This window comes from Ailuropoda melanoleuca, chromosome 4 (assembly GCF_002007445.2).
Source record: "Ailuropoda melanoleuca isolate Jingjing chromosome 4, ASM200744v2, whole genome shotgun sequence".
Taxonomy (NCBI): domain Eukaryota; kingdom Metazoa; phylum Chordata; class Mammalia; order Carnivora; family Ursidae; genus Ailuropoda; species Ailuropoda melanoleuca.
In genome coordinates this window covers 29301171-29320823 of record NC_048221.1, presented here as the reverse complement: position 1 = coordinate 29320823, position 19653 = coordinate 29301171, and the positions used below count along the sequence as shown (strand labels likewise).

General features: G+C 39.2%; 1 protein-coding gene across 1 annotated transcript in view; it reads left to right on the top strand.

The window, feature by feature from the left end:
- Positions 1-19653, top strand: part of CADPS (calcium dependent secretion activator) — a 499023-nt gene that overhangs the window by 384552 nt on the left and 94818 nt on the right. Inside the window, 5 exon segments of the mRNA XM_034658585.1 lie at positions 1546-1614; positions 2484-2501; positions 14029-14135; positions 15152-15160; positions 19328-19348. Coding sequence (XP_034514476.1) covers positions 1546-1614; positions 2484-2501; positions 14029-14135; positions 15152-15160; positions 19328-19348 — 224 coding nt within the window.

Here is a 19653-nt window from a genome sequence, read left to right as displayed (position 1 = left end):
AATGTGTCCGCATTCTGGAATCTGATGTTCTCTCACATGTGAAACACCTGACTAAAACCGGCAAATGCCCATTGTCTGCCTTCAGGACTTTACTGGGGAAAAAAAAAAAAAAGGTCTAACCAACCACCAAAACCCTATCACTTACCCTGCCGAAGTCCTTGTTTCCTTAGAGAATTAGGTTAAGATCATGTCAAATCGCAGTGTTCTGTACATTACATGTCCTCCCTCTCTCAATTTTGTCTGTCTGACAATGCAAATTGTGTACCAGTGGTAATGAATTCATTGCTATGCACCCAGGGAGAAACACTTAAGAATTGGGCACTAAAAGGATGTTTATCTACTCTTGACTTGGTAATGAGTGACAAAAATAGAGGAACAAGAAGATCATTAAAGGGCTGTGTTAGCAAATAATTGTTCTAGCATTTACCTTCCCAGGACATAATGATTGGTTGTATTTGGTAAAGTCAATCAGGTACCTAATAATTCTAGGCAAGGCCAGAGATGGGATGGAATCAAGAAACGTTCGGTTGCCATGGCTGCTGCCTCGTAGGCCTTGGTCTAGCTATTACTAGTCTTTTGGTAAGATCTGCTCTCTTCTTTCAGATAAATATATCCAAAAACAAACTTTAAGATCTGTAAGTAAAAATGCATTCATTTCCAAAGTAGATCAGCTGATCTGTAATTTCCTTTTGTGCCTCAATTCTTCTTGGTTGTGTTAATTATCTTTTGCACTGTGACTTTTAGGTCTGGGGATTCTTTGAAGAAACCAATCTTTTTTTTTCCAACTCTCTTTTCAGAGAAGTACCTCATTCCACACTACCTGCTCTCTTCCGCTTCTCTCCTTCCTTGTCCGTGATTGGCTCAGCCACTGTTTGATGTTACCTCTGCAAAAGTGGCTGTGACACCAATTTCAAAGCATGCTGGGATTGTTAATTCAGACAACCCAACATCCTCTGGCTGCATGTATCAGGTTTTCTTTCATGAACATAGTCCACCGTAGGCTGAGACATTGCAGCTTTGAAGATATTACTACCAAACAACTTTCTTTTACAAGGTTCCGATCCTATGCTCAGAAAAGAAATCTTACATTTTTACATTTGAGCCCCTCTGTGAGCACTAACAGCTTAGTCCCCTGAGAATTTTGGAAAGAAGTTGTAGTGATATTGCTGGAGACTATGTTTATGAAGAAATACCTCAAGAGCCTTAGATACTAAAGTCTGAAATCCTTAGTATCTTGGAGCCTTAAATCAATGAAATTCTGTTTCCCTTTACTCATGATGTTTTTGGTCATTGTACTCTTGCAAACAATTCTAAAGAGACGTGTAAAATCATGGTCACAATCTCTCTCGTGACTCACGGCATGCTGAATGGTTAATCCAGTAGATCTCCAATTTTGAAACTCCTTTTTCTTTTATCCTGTGTTTATCCCAAAATACTCTGTGGCTATTTTCCTTTGAGCTAATGTAACGTATTCCTCTAACCTATGACCTTTAACCTCTTTACCTCTGACCTAAGCCTCTTGCATGCCCAAATCCTCTTTTATAGGGAAAAAGAGAGAAATGTATGAGCATCCTGTCTTCTGCTTGGCCTCCCAAGTGATGGATTTAACCATTCGTGAGTACCTACCACCTCCTCGCCATGCTGTCTTCACTCTTTCTGTTTTCATTATTTCAAGAAAATCCAGATCCAAACCAACTCACTCTCCTTGCTTCAAGTTTTTTAGCATTGGCTTGTCTGTTGATTCTGTCTGTGAAACCAGTGTGAGAAGTCCAGTCACTTTTTATCAGCCTAAAACAGGTTAGACAATTAAGCCATTTGTTTGTGATAAACTCAGAATTGTCCGTAAGTTTTTCAGTTATTCTCTGTCTGTGACCTGAATGCATTTTTACTTTGCTGTGTGTAACCCCAATTTGTAAAGTGCTTGTCACTGGTACACAATCAAAAGGTAGCCGCTAGGCCGGGAGCAATGCGTTAGGTGTCAGATAAAGGACAGTTGGGGCAAAATCATGCCTTCTTTTCCATGTTTAAGATGTCAAACTATTTTGGGTATAAGATCACACAAGGTGGTCCATTCTCTGTAAAAATTAGATCTTATATGCCTCCTGTCTGTTCTCTTTCAAGCTGGGAAGCTTTTCCTTGTTCTCTCTGGAGATTTTGACTTGTCCTTGTCCTCTAAGCTCTGGCTAGAACATATGACTTAATTGTCACTTGGAAAGTTCGTGTATGTTTCATAGCTTGATTTCACATTAAACTTAATTTTACTAATTTTCTATTTGTGCAGCATTTTCCACCTCTGTGAAGGAGCCTTTTTTTGCTGGCCCCCACACTTCGGGGCGGTGGGAACCCAAGGGCAACCTTTTCCTTCCAATATCATGTATCACACATAAGTGGGGGGCATTTTGGTCCATTTGCTCATTAATCCTGCATATGTGTTCTTGTTTCTCTCTCTCTTCTCTCCTTGTTGTGCTCTCTCTTTCAAATAGAGAATCAAAAGGATGCAGGTGAACCAACTGTATATGCATTATAAACTATCAGGATTGTTGAGTTATATTGAGTTTCTGTTTTTGTTTTTGTTTTTTAAGAGCTCCTTAACGTATGGACTCCCAAAGACTGATGGGGAGTTGCAATGATACTTAAGGAGTTAATTTGTGCTGTCTAACTATATCTCTTGCCCATTAGATGGTGACCTCTATAGAACAGAATTTCTGTAAAGGCATAAGCTTTGAAGGAACAGAACTCTGGTTAGCTGCAGAGCTTCATTTCATCTTTGGTTCCAGGATTCAGTGATTTGGCCTCATGGGCTTAAAAAAAAAAAATTACTGAACCGAACTATTCTTCCTCTTTGTTTTTCATTTCTTTTTTCTGTTTTTTGCCCTATTGAGAAGTTTGTGTTCTTTGATGAATGTTTACCAGCCACGACAGAGAGAAGTTATGTCCGTGTTGTTCTTGTACGTATCGTGTGATGAGACAGGATTCACGCAGAGGGTGGCTGAGCACGGGCTGTTGCTGGAAGTTTCATGAGAGGAAATATCTTAGAGAGTTCTCTGGTCTTGGAAATTTTCTTCTTGTTTGGTCCCCAAACTTCTGAGCATACTTTGAGGAAAGCTTTAACTTAAAACTTTAATAAATACATACTTTTGATCATTGTTTTTAAGTCTAAAAAAATCCTCAAAAGATAATTAAACGTATTTCATTTAATCAAAGTTGAATGCATTTCGGATCAATTCAGAAAGCAGTTATGTGCACATGCCAAGCACCAAGCTCCAGCAAGAGGTATTTGAAGACTCACAAACCTATGTTCTAAACACAGGAGCCTTTCTCTCCCTGAAAGAGAAGGTATTCATCCATCCATCCATCCATTCATCCATCCATTCATCCATTTATTCATTCATTAGACAAGTGCTTAGTGGGAGCCTACCATATGCCAGGTATAGTTGTGAAAACCAGGGACTAGTAAACAAGAGCAAAGTAGCTGTTAGCCTTATGGAGCATATATGCAAATGGGTGTCTAAGTGTAAATTACAAATTCAGTACACAGTCACACCAATTGATAGAGTGATGTGTAAGAGTGTATTATCAGAAAACCATGGAAGTTTTCACAAGGGTGGTGAGCTTGAATGCATCTTGAAAGATAAATCTGAATCAGTGAAAGAGAGCTGGGATTGGAAAGTGGAAAAGCATCCTAGATAGAATATGTGAAAATGCATAAAACTGTATAGCTAATAAAAATAGCTAATTCTTTTTTTAAAAAAAAATAGCTAATTCTTATTTAATGTGCATTATGTGCCAGGTAGGACTATAAGTGCTTTAAGTGTATTAATTCATTTAATTCTCAAAACCCCTTATGAGGTAGATACTACTATTATTCCCATTTTAGAGATGAACCATCTGAAGTACAGGTTAAATAACACACTCCTAGAAGAGTAAGTGGTATAGCCAGCATCTGAGCCCAGATGGAGGCACACTCTTAAATACTCTGTAATTCAGTGTGATTGCAAGGCAAGGTGCAGTGATGTCGGTAATGGGAGCTGATGATGGCAATGTGTGCAGGAGGCACGATCTCATATGTGCCGTAATAATAGGCTTCAGACTGTATCTCATGGGCCAGAGGTTCTTAACCTGGAATCTATGCCAACATTTGCATGCATATGGATTTTTCAAGGGAAAAACTCCCCAGGCCTCAATTCCAAAAGTGAAGGCTTTTTAAGCAAGAGAGTAGCTTAGTAATTTGCATTCCAGAAAAATCATACTGTCCATACCATGATGGACAGAAAGGACTGGGTAGCAGAAAGAGAGTAAAACTAGACCTAAAAAGTTAAGGTCAAAGAAGAGATGGTTTTAAAGCTTGGTATGTCCTGGGCCTCTTCTAGGCAAAGCAGACCTAAATTACAATCATCATCATAACTGCTTCTTTATGGACCTCTAAATCTTTTTTCTTACCCGCCCCCTCCCTCTTCAATTTCCTTAGAAGGAACAAAACACAAACATTGAAGGAGGGGGCAGGGCACAGCTGGGGTCACCTGTGTAAATTGGGGTGGACAGCTGCAGAGTTCTTTAGTCAGGCTGTGCTTCAAGAAGCTATGGGACTCTGCATATGGCATTTTGGTGGACTTATGCTTTCTGTCTGATAGCATTATTAGAAATTAAATGTTCTGTTTAATCAGTATCCTAAAAAAAAAAAAAGTAAAAGGCTCCTACTCTATGAAAGAAAACTGTGACTCCTGCAAATGAATTCTATCATTTTAAATACACTTCGTTTAAACTGTCACACATTCTGAACCCAGTAAGCTCTGAGAAAGTCTACACTACTATTGCTGTTTTGCCTCAATTCTTGGCTAAATACTTGCATAATTTTCTGAGCATCATAAGGATTCTACTGGAACTTGAAATAAAACAATTTTTCCTATAAATATGCCAAGGATTTATATGATTAGATAGATAGATGATAGATAGATAGATAGATAGATAGATAGATAGATAGAGATAGATAGATAGATAGAGATAGAGAGATAGATAGATAGATAGATAGATGATAGATAGATAGATAGATAGATAGATAGATAGATAGATAGATAGATATCCAGCCCATGTATGGGCCCAAGCACTATGCTAAGGACTTTACATGGAGGATCTAATTCAGTCTGTACCTTAGTCCTATAAATAAGGCTTCATTATTGCCCCTTTTACAAATGCAGAGAGGATAAGTGACTTTCTCAAGATGGATTTGAACCCAGATCTTTCTAAATTCAAACACCATCCCTTTTTGTTTCTTTCCACTGTGCAGCCTTTCCAACTTGGACGATATCCATTCATTCTGTGACCAAGTTCCAAAGTATCTACAACTTTTGATCTAGGAAGACCACAAAAAACAAACAAAAATAGAGCAGTCCTTTCTGGGACCAGATCATTGTCAAAATCCTTTCAGTGGGAAGTCTTCCTGAGCAGTTGAGATTCTCTAAGATTGCCAAAGACCTGAGAATTTGTTTTTCTCAACAACTGACAGAAACTTGCTAGAGCAGGTCAAATGCATCCAACGGACTGCCAAGCAGATTCTGTAGTCAACACTTTGCATCTTTTCCTATCTCCAAGTCAAACTTCCTATAGGTCCAAGGTCCTACACATATTCAGGAGCCCCCACCCCACACCCCGCCTTATCTTTCACCCACCAGATAATGGCCCCACCCACAAGCCATTAACTGGCATGAGTTTTCAATATGACAGCTGATGATGTCCAGTATTCACGTTAGCATCCTTTATGTACAGCGCCAAGAAAACACTGCTTCAGAACCAGCCTGAGCACTCAGGATTTGTTACACCAAAAATTTAAATCACTTTTGGTTCCAATGAATTTTTTTAACTTCTTTAAGCCTCATTTTTAATTTCTGTAAGAGTGGCTGATAATGGGTCCTCCCCCAACGGGTTGCTGGCAAGATCAAAACACATATTCCAAATAAAGCTTTAACACACTACCTGGCACATAGTAAATACTCATTATATATATATATATATATTAGCTATTATTATTTATTTTATTTAAAAAGAAACTTCTAAATCCAGATGTGTGGTGTAGACATATTATTTGATTTTGGAAACAGAATATGAAACAGTGCTTCTGATACTTCAGTGTTCATACAGATCCCTGAAGATCTTGTTAAAAACATAGATTCTGATTTGGTAGGTCTTGGGTGGGACCTGAAAATCTGCATTTCTAACAAGCTCCCACATGATGCTGAAGCAACTGATCCAGGGATTACAGCTGGGCTGTCAGTGAAATCTAGGGGGAAGTTGATTTATCCTTTTATCATAAACTTCAAAATAAAACATTGTAATATAGCTCTACATAACATTTGTTAAATACCCACTAAGTTCCAGGAGCTCTGCCAGGCACCAGAGCAATGAGGAAAAGGAGCCATCGTCCCTACCTGGGAGCTTATGATAAGGAAGAGAACACAAGTGTAAAACAAGTAATTACATTCTGCTGACTATGGTAAAAGGAAATGTGAGGTGCTGCAGGAATGCAGCACAAGGAGATTTTACTTAAGCTAGGGTCTTTGATGCATTCCCAAGAGGAGATATCCTGGAAGTCAAAGGCATGTTCCCCAGGAAGAACTGTCTGGGGTATTCTTGTCTTTGTAGGAGTGTTTGCCTCTATTGGTCATCCTTCCAGATGCTCCAAGATCCTGCCCGAGAGCTTGTGATCAATATGTAAAAGCTTATTTGGAGACTGCATGGGTATTTAATAATTAAAGCAGGATTCTTGCTATAGCAAGTGACAAAAAAAAAACAAAAACAAAAACAAAAAACTCAAAAAGCTTAAACAAGAAAAGGGAATTTTTGCCACATGTAGCTAGGAAATGCTTGGAGGAACTGGACTCAGGGATAAAGAATTTTAGTGTGTTTTAATCTCTCAGCCTGCTGACAGGCTTCTTTAATGTGGCTGGGAGTCATGATAGTGGGGTTGGGTGCAACATGTCTATAGATGGCACCAGGCTTTTATCCTAGAGGATGACCCTAGAGGAAAAAGAATTTTCCTTTCCAGGCAATTGTATAATGTTCCAAAGAAGGGCCTCATTGGCCCACCTTGAGTCACATGTTAATCCCTGAGCCAGTCATATCACTCACGATTGTGTGGGGTGCTGTGGTTGGCCTGGCTTGGCTCATTTGACTGTCCTTGTACTTGTGGGAGTTATTGCTTGACATTCCCACCAGAACCATATGGAATAGAGAGGCAGTTCTCCTGAGTAAGGTTACTGTTATTCATACATGAATAACAGATGTCTGCTACTGTGTCCGTCCAAAATTAAGTTCATTTTTCTTAGGTGCAACAGTTCAGTCTTAAGGGCAAAGCCTGATTTAGGGTACAGAGATACCAAATTGGAGAAGAAACATATTATAATAGCATTATTTCTTCCTTGTTGATACAATTTAAATAAAAAGTATTTTAAATGATCTTAAATCATTTTTAATTGTATCAAGATACCCAAAGTTGTTCTCTGGTTTGGAAGTTGAAGTTACAATGTTTACTATTGAATGATTCAGTTTAGTGTATTTGTTAAGTAACAAGGGGCTTTTAGTAACAGATAAAGTGACTATACAGTTTATATGCATATTGCAACTACAGAATATTTGCTTTTCTACGAAAGCACTGCATTGGGTAGAATCCGCTGAGGGTTTCCTTCCACCAGTATTTGAGGGACCTGCCCTGGACCAGGAACTGCTTTAGCCCCTAGAAATGCAAAATTCATTGGGCATAGGGAGAGTCTGACATTGAATATAATTTGCTATCTTTAAGGGCCATATGTGCTCAAGTAGAGGTATCAACAGAGGAGACGGACCTTTGTTATAAAGGCACTCTCTTGTTATGGCATAGGAAGGTGTAGCTCTTGTTATGAAGGGCTCTCATAAAAGCTTCTGAGCAGGGGTATGACAGGCTCAGATGTGTGCTTTATGAGGTCACTCTGGCTGCTGCATAGACAATGAACTTCAGAGGAGGAAAGGGACTAAAGGCTTGCTGGCAGTCTTTAGCAACAGTTGAGGTGGAGATGGTGAGATGAATTGCATGTCTACCCCCTCACAAGAGTGTGGGCACATGACCTAATACAGTGGAAGATAAAATCAAGAGTCATTTTGGAGATAGAATGGATAGGCCACTCCACCATGTCCTTATAGAGAAGACAAAGATGGCTACCAGGAAAATAGTAGAGAAGACGATCCATGATTCATCCACATCTTTATTACCATATACTTTATACTGTGCTAGAGATGAAATCTTCTGAAAGGGAGTAATGAAGATGCAAAGCATTAAGTGTATATAACGGATAGCCTCACTGAAGAAATTATGCTGAATTGTAACCTTGCACTAAATGTATGGTTCATGGAGCCATCATTTTAGAGAGGCAGGGTACTCTGGAAAGCAAGACATGGCAAACTACTTAGCTTTCTATTCCTATTCTAGCTCTTTCCCTGCCCCCCCCTCCCAAATTGTAGCAAACTGCTACAGGCTAGTTATTTCCAGTGATAGCATTATACTAACACTGACATCTTCAGCAACACATCAATAGGTTGGAACTTGGTAGTAAGTGGGCTTTCCATCAACCATATCCATCTCTCATACGATATTTCAGGGACTGGCAATTCCCTCGCTGGAAGCAGAGATGGTCAGGTTATTTAAGGGCTAATTGGAGTGTCTCTCACTCCTGGATGCTTCTCTTCCTTGGCTTAGCTGAGCGTGCAGAGGAATTCTCTTTTTGTTTTTCTACAGTCACATTTAACTCTCTCTCTCTGAAAGCCAAGCAGATTTAATTGTGTAAACATGAGCAATGGTAATTGGGTAAATGAAGTTGGAAACCAAGGTATGATGTTTTTGTTTTGCTCCACGAGGAAAAAAAAAATAGGGAACTTGTTTTTCTATGGTGGCAAACCTCACTGTCAGAATTCTGGACAGGCAGTTGGCAGGAGGGAATCCCTTTACGAATTTTCATCAAGACCCACTGAGCTGCTATACGTATGTGCTGCCTCATGGGGGGTTCTGGATCAGCCTGGGGACACTCCATTGTTTAATAAACCACCAGGTCCAGGGTTTCTCTACAAAGGCTCAGCTATCTGGGTGAGAATAAGCAAGAAGTTGCCAGGAGAACTGTATGCTCAGGTAACACGCATTCACTGAGAGAGCCTTGAGGATGCGCTACCAGAGGCTTACCTAACTTTCAGTACAGCTGTAGGTGGAAACCAGATTTGAACAAATATATTAAAATATGGAGTACTTTTTTTTTTATAAAGAAAGCATCAGTAGTTGCCTTCCTCTAAATAGCTTTAATTCAACCCTGATTTTTCCAAATTTTACTTAGGCAGAGTCTTTTCCAAACAAAAGATTTAAATAAGAGGAGACTGGTAGATATAATATATATATATATATATATATATATATTTTAGCCCTGCATTCAAAATGCTGAGATGGTCCCACAAGCAAAAGACCTCATCAACTTTTGCTGCAATAGATGGTTACACCAGAATACTATATTTAGCCTTATTTCTCATATTTTTTATTAATGTTGCTAGAATTCCATTTCCTATAAGCCTACAGTAAAATTCATTTTCCCAGTTGAAAATTCAAGCAAACCAAGAAGCAAACTTGGCAACGTAGTATGTCCCCCCTCACCGTACAGATTGCTTTATAAATGAGGAACTATTAAAAAGGAGCAGGTCTAAGGTTAATGAGACACTCGTTAAAGAGAGAGAATTGTAGAAGTTGCTAGTGCTCTGTGTCTGTATTGAAGGAGAGGCTATTGTTATAGGATGTTTGCTGTGCTGATACCGTAAACCACATGACAGATGGGTCAAGTGCTGATTACAGTATTCTAACATTTGGAATAGCAAGTAACATATTTGATAAGCTGGCAAGTTTTTATATATGATTCAACCCACAATATAAAAGCCACGAGAATTCCAAATTGAAAATAATTAAATGAGCTGGAAACAATCAGATACCACACATTTTCCCCCAAAATGACAGATTTTGACATGTTGAAATTCCACAAAGGGAGCAAGAATATTCCCTAGCTCTCACTTGAACTAATAATGGCCCTTCATCTGCTTTTATAAAGCAATTAATTCCTGCCTTCTCACAGTAAGGAGAGAACAGTAAACGTTTGTAGGCACCTTGGGCTTAACAGAGATCTGTCCACGCATTGTTTTATTTGCTCTTATCATCAGCCCTGCAAGATACATAAAGAAAGATATTAATATTCTCACTGCATAGCTGAGGAACCTGAAGCACAGAGAGGTTTAAGGAGCAGGTGGAAGGTTACATGAGAAAGTTAAGTAGCATACTGAGGGTGAGAAGCCAGGTCTTCCAGCTACGAATCCATCAAGTCTGCTCATTGGAAAGAGGAAGCAGCTATTCACGTAGAGGCGTTCTTCATTGAAAAAAAGTGTATCTTCTTTCTGTCAATGATGCTGCCACCATCATTCATGTGTATCCATCTGGAGAAAGGCATCCAGTGTTTGCATTCAGCCTCTGAGTGTCTCAGTAGGGCGGTACGGGCGACACTGGTAAGAGTCCCGTCCCTTGTCACACAATGTCATACCTCTGTAGTATTGCAGTAACTCCAAGAAAGCAGCAGCTCTCCGCCTGTGTTTTATTCATTGTTGCTTGTTGGGTTGTTCTTTTCAGACTTCGTCATCTTCCTTGTCACCTTTGTGAAAGTCACGTTGTCTCTTTCCTTTTTTACTGTCTCTCCTCACCTCCCTGAGCAGCTCCCCCGCCACCTCCTGGGCCTCCTCCACCCACCCAAAAGCAGACCAGCATGTTATATCAGAGGCTCAAAGGCATGCCTAGGCCAAAACCAAGTACTGTAAACTTCTACCGTTACTTTATTTAGCAGCTTTCTAGCTTAGTTTGCTTTTCTGTTCATTTTTCTTCTTGAAATTTTGTTTCAGTTTGGAATACTAAGGTGAGGCTCGGGCTCTCAAGTTTGACGCTGTAGGTTTTGAGACAGTCGAAAGAGAGCGTTTATTTCCAAATGTCCACATTTTTTTTTTTTGTCTAGCTATGTCTGACATATGCAACATTTTCAAATCTCAATGTCAGCACAAAATAACATTGTTGTTGCATAACATTTTGCATGACGATTTTTTTTATATGTTATGAGCTTCAATTCTGTTGTATGAAATGTTTACTAAGTATATGGGAGTTCTAGTTCCCCTCCTTCAGTGCTCCAGCTAGTATAAGATTGGGTGATAGGAATGTTGTAATCCATTTCAAGACAGCAGAAGTGACAAAAAAAAAATTATGTCTAAGCACAAATTTCTCCTTGACCTCTGATGGGGAGGGGGGGGGAGGGAGGACATGCTAGAGGATTTTGCACAATATTTTCTTTAAAGACAACATCCTAGAGAAGTTGGTTTTAGTACCATTTTTGCCACTTAGCTAGTCAGATGTGCAAATAAAGAAGAAAATAGTGTCGTGTCTCAATAAACTGGCCTGATCTACAGATAATGGTATTGCAGCTAATTAATAGTAAATGAAAGTCTGCTACATAGGTTAATTGGAAGATCAAGCATCGTAGATTAAAGGATCCTTAACCTGCTTATTTTAATGGTTGCATGTTCAAGTAAAATTGCGAAAGGTTTTATTAAACATACTGTTTGTATATATACATCAGGCATACACATATCTGTGTACATGTGCACACACTTAGAATGGCTGCATGCACATATACACTTTATGTGTATCTATCAGTATACATTGTAGTCAATCTGAGAGTGCTGCTTATTAAAACAAATCTTCAGGTTGTCCTAGCTTAAGCATCTTGGATTTCTCCAAACATAAAAATCATTCACAGACTTAAAATGAAAATACATAAAAAAATTGGTGGGAATTACTTCATGTCTATATTATATGTCATGTAGAGCTAGAATTCCCTTAGATTTGGTGAGTATTTCACCCAAAGAACAATGTTCTTTATTCTTAAAGCTAGAGATTTCAAAGATGTGCCCCAAGTGGGATTTCCTGCAGATTTGTATTAATGCGCAGGCTTGCCTGGTTACTAGAAAATGTATGTAAGTGTGTGATGTGTGTATGTGGGTGTATGTGTCGAATGGGTAATAAGCATAGGATGAGGAATTTGCAAATTGATGTGTAAATGTGAATACCAACTAATAAATAGTAGCTTATGCATATTTACTATCAAAATGCAAATACCTCATTCTACACATATTACTCAAACATATATACACAGTATGTTTGTAGAAATGCCTGAAAGTCTGATGAAATTATGATAGCCCATTTATGAAATTATACAGGGGCCAAGTACCCCAAAAGTGCAGAAGTCAGTCTTGTCACTCATTCTCTCTCCACATATTTATTGCTCTAGACCAGGCAATGAGCTATTGACCCTAAACTCTGCACATTTCCTTCCTCTGAGTGCTGGACATTCCCCACCTGATCTGTATATTTCTGTTCCCCACCACTCCCTCCTTCATGCCCTAACCACATCCAGCCTCATTTCTACCTGTGCATGGTAGAGACAACGGAGTGATCCACTGGCCTAAATCCAGAAAGCCCATTTTCACGCCAGTCATCGGACCTTGTTGGACTGAAACTTTCAGTATCGTGACTATCTTACCCAACCCCATCTATCATTCTTAGTTTCCATTGGCTGAGATACCCTTTTTTGCATAGTGCTTCACTGACTTTGTTTTTCATTATTAAATCCCAAATTACGGATCATCTGACATGTTCATCACCTGTCTAAAAAATGTACAAAGGAAAATTATACGGCTCTTTTAAATTTCTTTTGTAAATTAACAATCACCCATGACTTTGTTTAGACCCCACCCACCCCAAGACAACAACGACGACACAAACAACAACAAAACCTTCCTGTGAAGTATTGAATAATTTTCTTTACCTAGAAAAATCCTGAAGCCAAAATATATCTGCTTTAGATGAAGAGATAAAAATAAGTTTGGCAGTCTTTTTGTGCACATATATACCTGCCTGTGGGAATCTCACTAACGGATCCTTATTGCTGTTACACTCTGTGTGTTCCAAAGGACTCTGAGACTTCAAGGTTTGAAGATTTCAACATGAAATATAAGATACCCTGTGAGTGCAGACTGGTTAAATTCAAGTGATTTCACTGGCCAAGAAAACTTTTATATTTTAAATATTACTGTTTTCCTCCCAGAGAAAAGTTTTTAATTTTTGGTAACATAATGACCTTACCAAACATTCATGAATTCAGCTCTACAAAAGACTCAACATCAACCAGGGTCCAGTTTGTTCTTGAGTCAGATAAAAACACAGTGCTTTCAACACAATAAAAACTAAAAACAAAGAAACATTTTTGAGTACATTCTTGCCACCTACCTGATAAAATTTCAATTATACCAACAAGTGGCACAAACTACAACCAGTTCATCCAGTAATCTACCCCCAACACCCTTTTAACAGTTCTGTTCTGCCTTCTACCTAATGTCCCAGGAATGTCCCTTAACTTTCAGTCTCCTCCCTGGACAACTTAAAACAGGCAGACCTTTGATTCTGTTTGTTCAAAAATTCCGTTAAACGTACAGAACTGTAATGAAAAACAATGCCGTAGTATCAAATGTTCGGGGACAAATGCAAGAAGCTAATGTCATAGCAATCAAGAGTAAGCTTCCCACACCAAGTAGCACGAACACAGTTTAGAGAGTGACCTAAGATAGTACATTAATGCTGTCTTTAAAGAATGTGTGTACAAAATGTCACTAAATTTGAAATGGGCTGTCATAAACTTAACATAGCTTAATATGCAAATTTGAAGCTGGAGCACTGCTTTTTCTTAATATGTATTCTAATGACGATGGTGATAATAACAAAATGGCTTTATGGTTTGCTCATTACTAATTACGTGGCACTTAACATTTGCATGAAACTTAAAAAAAAATTGTTAACTATTTGACATTTCTTATCCACTAGTTCTAACGGCCACGAAACTAGCCTGAGGCTTTCGTTAAATTTTAACACAAATTCTTGTACTACAGAAAATGTAGGCCGGTTAATCACTCCTGCCAAAAAGCTCGAAGACACAATCCGCCTTGCTGAACTAGTCATTGAGGTTCTCCAACAGAATGAGGAGCACCACGCAGAGGTGAGCAGGCATGGCGGGAAAATGTCTCTTTGGGTGCCCCTTAGCTGGAAAGTGCAGAACTGATCCTACCAGCGACACAAACAACATGCCTTAATACCCATTTTCTTTTAACTGGCCTTGCAAAGAGAAGGAAAGGGGAAGCATTGCAAGGAGAAGTCTTTGGAAGATTGGGTAAAACAAGCAAAAAGTGGTTGCATGTTGTCCATTTCAGCTTAAGTTTTCAGATGTTTCTAGCAACAAGCAAAAGAGGTGAGTATATCTTAAAGATAATTTATTCAAGCAGCATATGGTTATCGTCCAGAATACACAAAATACTTTCTGGTCTTCTGTGGTTGTCACTGTTGCTACCACTGTTGTTTTTATTTATTTTATTTGGTGTGTGGATCACAGGCCATGTTTTTGAATTTATCTCTGTAACTTACCCTCTGCTTGCACTAGAGTCTTCATTTGTTAATCTTGGATGACCTAGGTCGCTAAACACAGTGACAGAAGCAAATTATTCTGTGTTGTTCAACCTGTCGATTTGCCAACATACATCTAAATAGATACAGCTTACTTTTTCTTTAACGAACCACTGTCAAAATGATCATTTTGATAATCATTATAAACTAAGGGATTTCAAGGCTAACTAAATCCCAAACCTATAAGGACTTAAACAACCCAACCCTTCCAAAAAAAATTCCAAGATTCCATTACGGTCAAACGATTTTATCACTTCTTGTTTCAAAATTGAGATTTAAAATCATTGCTCTTAAAATAACCTTTTTGAAAATTGCACTAATCTTCACTCTTCCTCTCCAGTCAGTTCTATAGCAAAAGGGGAAACAAGGCCTTCCGTAAAAGCAATTTCTCAAACACTTAAAATGATCGTTCCCATGATAAATGAAAATTGACAGTATAGTTAAATAATATATAATACACCATAAATCCAATCGTCCCGACTAACGCCTGATTACATATTTAAATTTCCTCCCTGTTTTTCTACTGTTCCACTCAATCACGGCTGATCGTGGCAGGGAAAAGAGGTATGTGACTAAACCGAATGAGCCAGCCACCTGCTGTCATAGTCTGTGCATGCCCTTCCAGTACCATGTCTTCTACTGGGATTTTTCCTGGGTGCTCCTGCTTTCTAACACTGACCCAAGGAATGTAACAGCACCTTCCAGTGGACTGCTTGTGAAATGGTGGCCCTCCACGGCAGGGTAAATGTGGGGGTTCTCCTGTGCGTGCATGAAGCGATTGATGTACCTAAGAACAACGCAGTTACACCCCGACACGCGCCTCCCACCTGCCTGGATTCTGTCCTTAGCCTGTCTTAGTTTCCTGTGTCCGTCTGTACTTCCCTTGCTCACAGCAGATGAGTACCAACCGTAGTAACCAGTAGCTGGCCAGAGTGATACTAATCTTCCTCTACAACCGTCTGTATGTGAACCATATATACAGTATTTATATATAGAGAGAGTGCCAAAGAATCATGATTTCCCCGAAAACCCTCTTAAGAATGGGGTGAAGACCCCTTGAGGTGAGTGTAACTGTGCACAGCCAGGACTGAGAAGAGGGGCCAAATCTACACCCTCAAAACATGGAAACCCTAGGACATGCCTCCGGACATATAAAATTAAGTTGGGCTAGAATTTTTTTTTACTCCATCCTATAGGACGTCCTTTTCAGATTGGGGGCCCTTGAGGTTTAAGTGATGGTAAGTATGTTCTTTCTGGGTGTCCACCAGATCATCTCCAGAGGCCCTCCCCAGATCGGGATGTTGAGGCTTTTCTCACGATGAACCAAATGTACACATTTCTGAAGACATGGCTACAAAGAGGATCGTTTTCCTCTGTCACAGCTGTGGTGCTGTGCTTTTAAGTAAAAGAAGAAAAATGACAGACATGCTTGATTTGCAATCACGTTATTCTCTGAGGCTGCTACAGGCTAAGGAAGGATGGATATTTTCCCAAATTACTCAAAAGAGGTACCAAAGGAAGTTGATATTCCAAAGAAGACATTTTTCTTTTCCAAAAAGCACTTCTTTCAGTAGTGCTAACATCATCTTAAACTGCCCTAATAACCATCATCATAAAAATATTTTAATCTTACACATTCAAAAGCCATTCAGGGTAAATAAATAGAGTAGAAATAAATTCAATTCCATTTTCATTTACTAACTTTGGGAGTTACAACTGAAAACTTCAGCATACTTTGGAATTTGGAGACTCCATTTGGTTTTAGGTAAATGTACAAGATTACTTCCTGAATTAGTAATTTCATCCAACACAAAAATTTCATTCATCCATCAAAAGCTACCTATCTGTTGAGCACTGACGCTCCTACCTCCATGATTTTTGGAAGGACGAGGAGACATAAGGTAGTCTTGGCCTTCAGACAATACAATGCAGAGTGGCCAGGAGCTTGGGTTCTGTGCCAGAGAAGCTTGAGTCTGAATTCCAGGTTTACCTCCTCCTTGCTCTGTGATCTCAACTTGATTACTTAACCTGTCTAATCCCATAAATGGGAGGTAACAATAGACTCTACCTCAGATGGTCGTTGGGAGGGAAGGCCACATTAAATAAAGCATCTGGTGTTATGCCTCGCATATAGTAAGTTCTCAACAAAGCTTGCCTGTTGTATTATTAGGGACAAATTGCTGAGGAAGCAAAATATATGAACATGTGATCATGAAAAGGACAAAACCTATGTGGAAAGTACCAAATGAGTGGTACGGACAGAATATGTTGAAAGAAGAGTGGGTTCGTTTTAAGGTGGAGTGGTTCAGAGAAGCAGGACCTTTGTTCTTAGCATTCACTTCCAGCTTGCAATCACCTGGAAAGCTCTTAAAAATGGCTGATGCCAGGGTCTCGCCCCAGCTCAATTAATCAGAATCTCACGGGGGAGGGGCCAACTATTCATAATTTTTAAAAGCTGCCCAGGTGATTTCAGGGTATGGCTGGGTCAAGAAAAGCCCCGGGGCTACAGTTAAAGAAGTAGAATTTGCCCTAGTACATTTAAGATGCGGTTTTGCTGCCCAAAGAATGAAGTATGAAGATTTTTTCCACTGACCAGTACTCACTGTATACTCTAAGCGCTCAATAAACTCTAGAAAATTACTAAATCCTAAGCACGGATCTTGGCTGCCGATCCATACTGTTTGGTGGCACCACACAAATGGGCGTGACAAGTAGACTTGCCTCCTCCACCAAGAAAACAATAATCCTTAGAACCATTTTTAATTCCAATACAGAGTAATTAAATGCTCCAAGAGGAAACATGCTCTTCGGCTAGAAATGCATCACACATTCACTCAGGCATGATACAGTAGCAGTTGTCTTATTTACCTCTTAATTTCAGCTTAATTCTGCTCTCAGAGCCGAAGTTATTCACACATGCATGCACACACACACAGGAATTATGCCTTCATGTATATCATTGCTCCACCTTTCCAACCTCTCTCTCTCTATGTATACGTATGTATATGTATATATGTATTGTGGTACACAGAGGGGTACATATATACATGTAGTTTGTGTACAAAATATACAGCGTGTTCAGTGTGGTGGACTGTATTCCTAAAGCATACATCTTTGCCTTTAAGTAATGAAATGTACCAGGTAAGTATTTAGAAGCCAAAGTACACCTCCCTATTTTCTTTGGAAAAGATTTCCAAAGACTTTAGATACCCACAAACTTTGAGTTAACTCATGTACAAAAATAGCATTCACCTGTATGAGCAAGCATAATAAATATAGTTGTTGGGTCTGGGTGGTTTTTTTTATTTTGTTTTGTTTTAATTTTAAAGCTTGCCTTGCCCAACCCAGTCACACAGATTCTGTTCATTTGATTGAAATTATGATTATGGCTTTTTGGTTGTTTTTACCCTTGCCAGAATCTTTTTCTCCTTCTCAGAGAGTCAGGTTTGATGATGAAGTTCTGGAGGAATGACCTTGGGTGTACAGAAATAGATTTGGTCTTCATTTCTCCTGCAACAACTATATTTAAATTATCGTTATTCTAGAATCCTAAGTTTCTCTGCCAGACTTCAAAAGTGATCATTCACATCACAGTAGTCGTTGTTCTTTGTAGGGCTGCCTATCTACTTGACTATTAATGCAACAACTGTAGATAATTGCTCAATTTTATTAAATTCCAGTGAAGGGCTAAGTTCTCAATAGACAGTAGAAGTGGGTACTTCTTAGGGCCTCTGGTTTGCAACTTTTAAATAAACCTGGCAAGAACCAGGTATGAGGTTGGGCTAAGACATTTTTAATTTCAGACATTTAGGATTGGTTTTTGTTCTGTGTTTTGTTTTGTTTTTTTCCTGTCATCCTAGAACAAAATCATGTCTGGGAAGGCAACTCAGTCTCCCCGGTAACTGTTTACTTGGACTCACCCTGAAGATGTAAAGTTAATCAAATAACTAAAGAATGAGTACCAGCCAACATTCGGTGTACCTTTGTGAAGTGTGCCAATACCCTGTAGCAGGACTGATGAGAGTCATCCTTCCATACAGGGTTGGGGGTAGGAGTGGGACTCCAGCAAGTTCTACTATTTAGAAGGTCTCTGCCTAAAAAACAGGTGGCTGGGAGAACTCGGGGAATGGGGTGGAGGATTTCTTCCTCTGCCAGATTTAGCCAGGCAGTCAATGGAGCCAGCCCCAAACCCCAGGGCTCTCATGCCGGGGTAGTAAAACTACAGTAAAACCTCATTGATTCAGACACAAATGCTCGTGACAAGTCAACTGCAGACACGGATCTTATAGTTGTTCTTAAGTAGAATGTTTGACATGATCTCAGCTTTCTCTGAAAATTCTAAAGGCTCTCTCATAAGTTTCATCCCAGGACCTCTGAAGTCAAAGCTTCTATCTCTTTGACTTCACGCTATAGGTCAATGTGTCTACAATTATTGGAAGTTTTTAAAAACTTCCACATTTATAATGCATTGATATGGTAACCAGCAAATACCTTTTACTTTGGTGCCCAATTGCAGACTGAATTTGAAAGCAGTAAAATGATACCTCTTTTTAGAAAACCCCATAATTTAGGCTTTTTTGATGACAGATGAGCATCTCTCTTCTCTCATTACTCTGAATCAGTGAGGTTTTACTGTATATTAAAATGGAAACAGCAGGTGTCTATTTCCAACCAAGCTGACCTTGCAGAATGGTCCATGACTTGATTTTTTCCATTTAATTTGCAAACCAGCCACATGTTGATAAAGGAGAAGTAAGTAAAATGAAATCTCATGAAAGAAGAGAGGTGGACCCCTACTCTGCCTCCTAGTGGCTGTTAGAATATCCCCAAATAACTAATAAATCACAGAAGAGCTTGGCCATTGAACAAACTCTTTTATTTATGGAATTATTTCCATAATCATCTTTCATATTTCAAAACGCCTTCTCATCTTTTTTTGGTGAATGCTCCGGAAAGTGTTTCCAGTGTAAATACTTTACGGCATTGGGTGGGGAGGTGGAGGGCAAAAAGGGGCTGGCAATTTGTTTTTGTTTCTCTGCTCTCTTTGAAATCAGGAA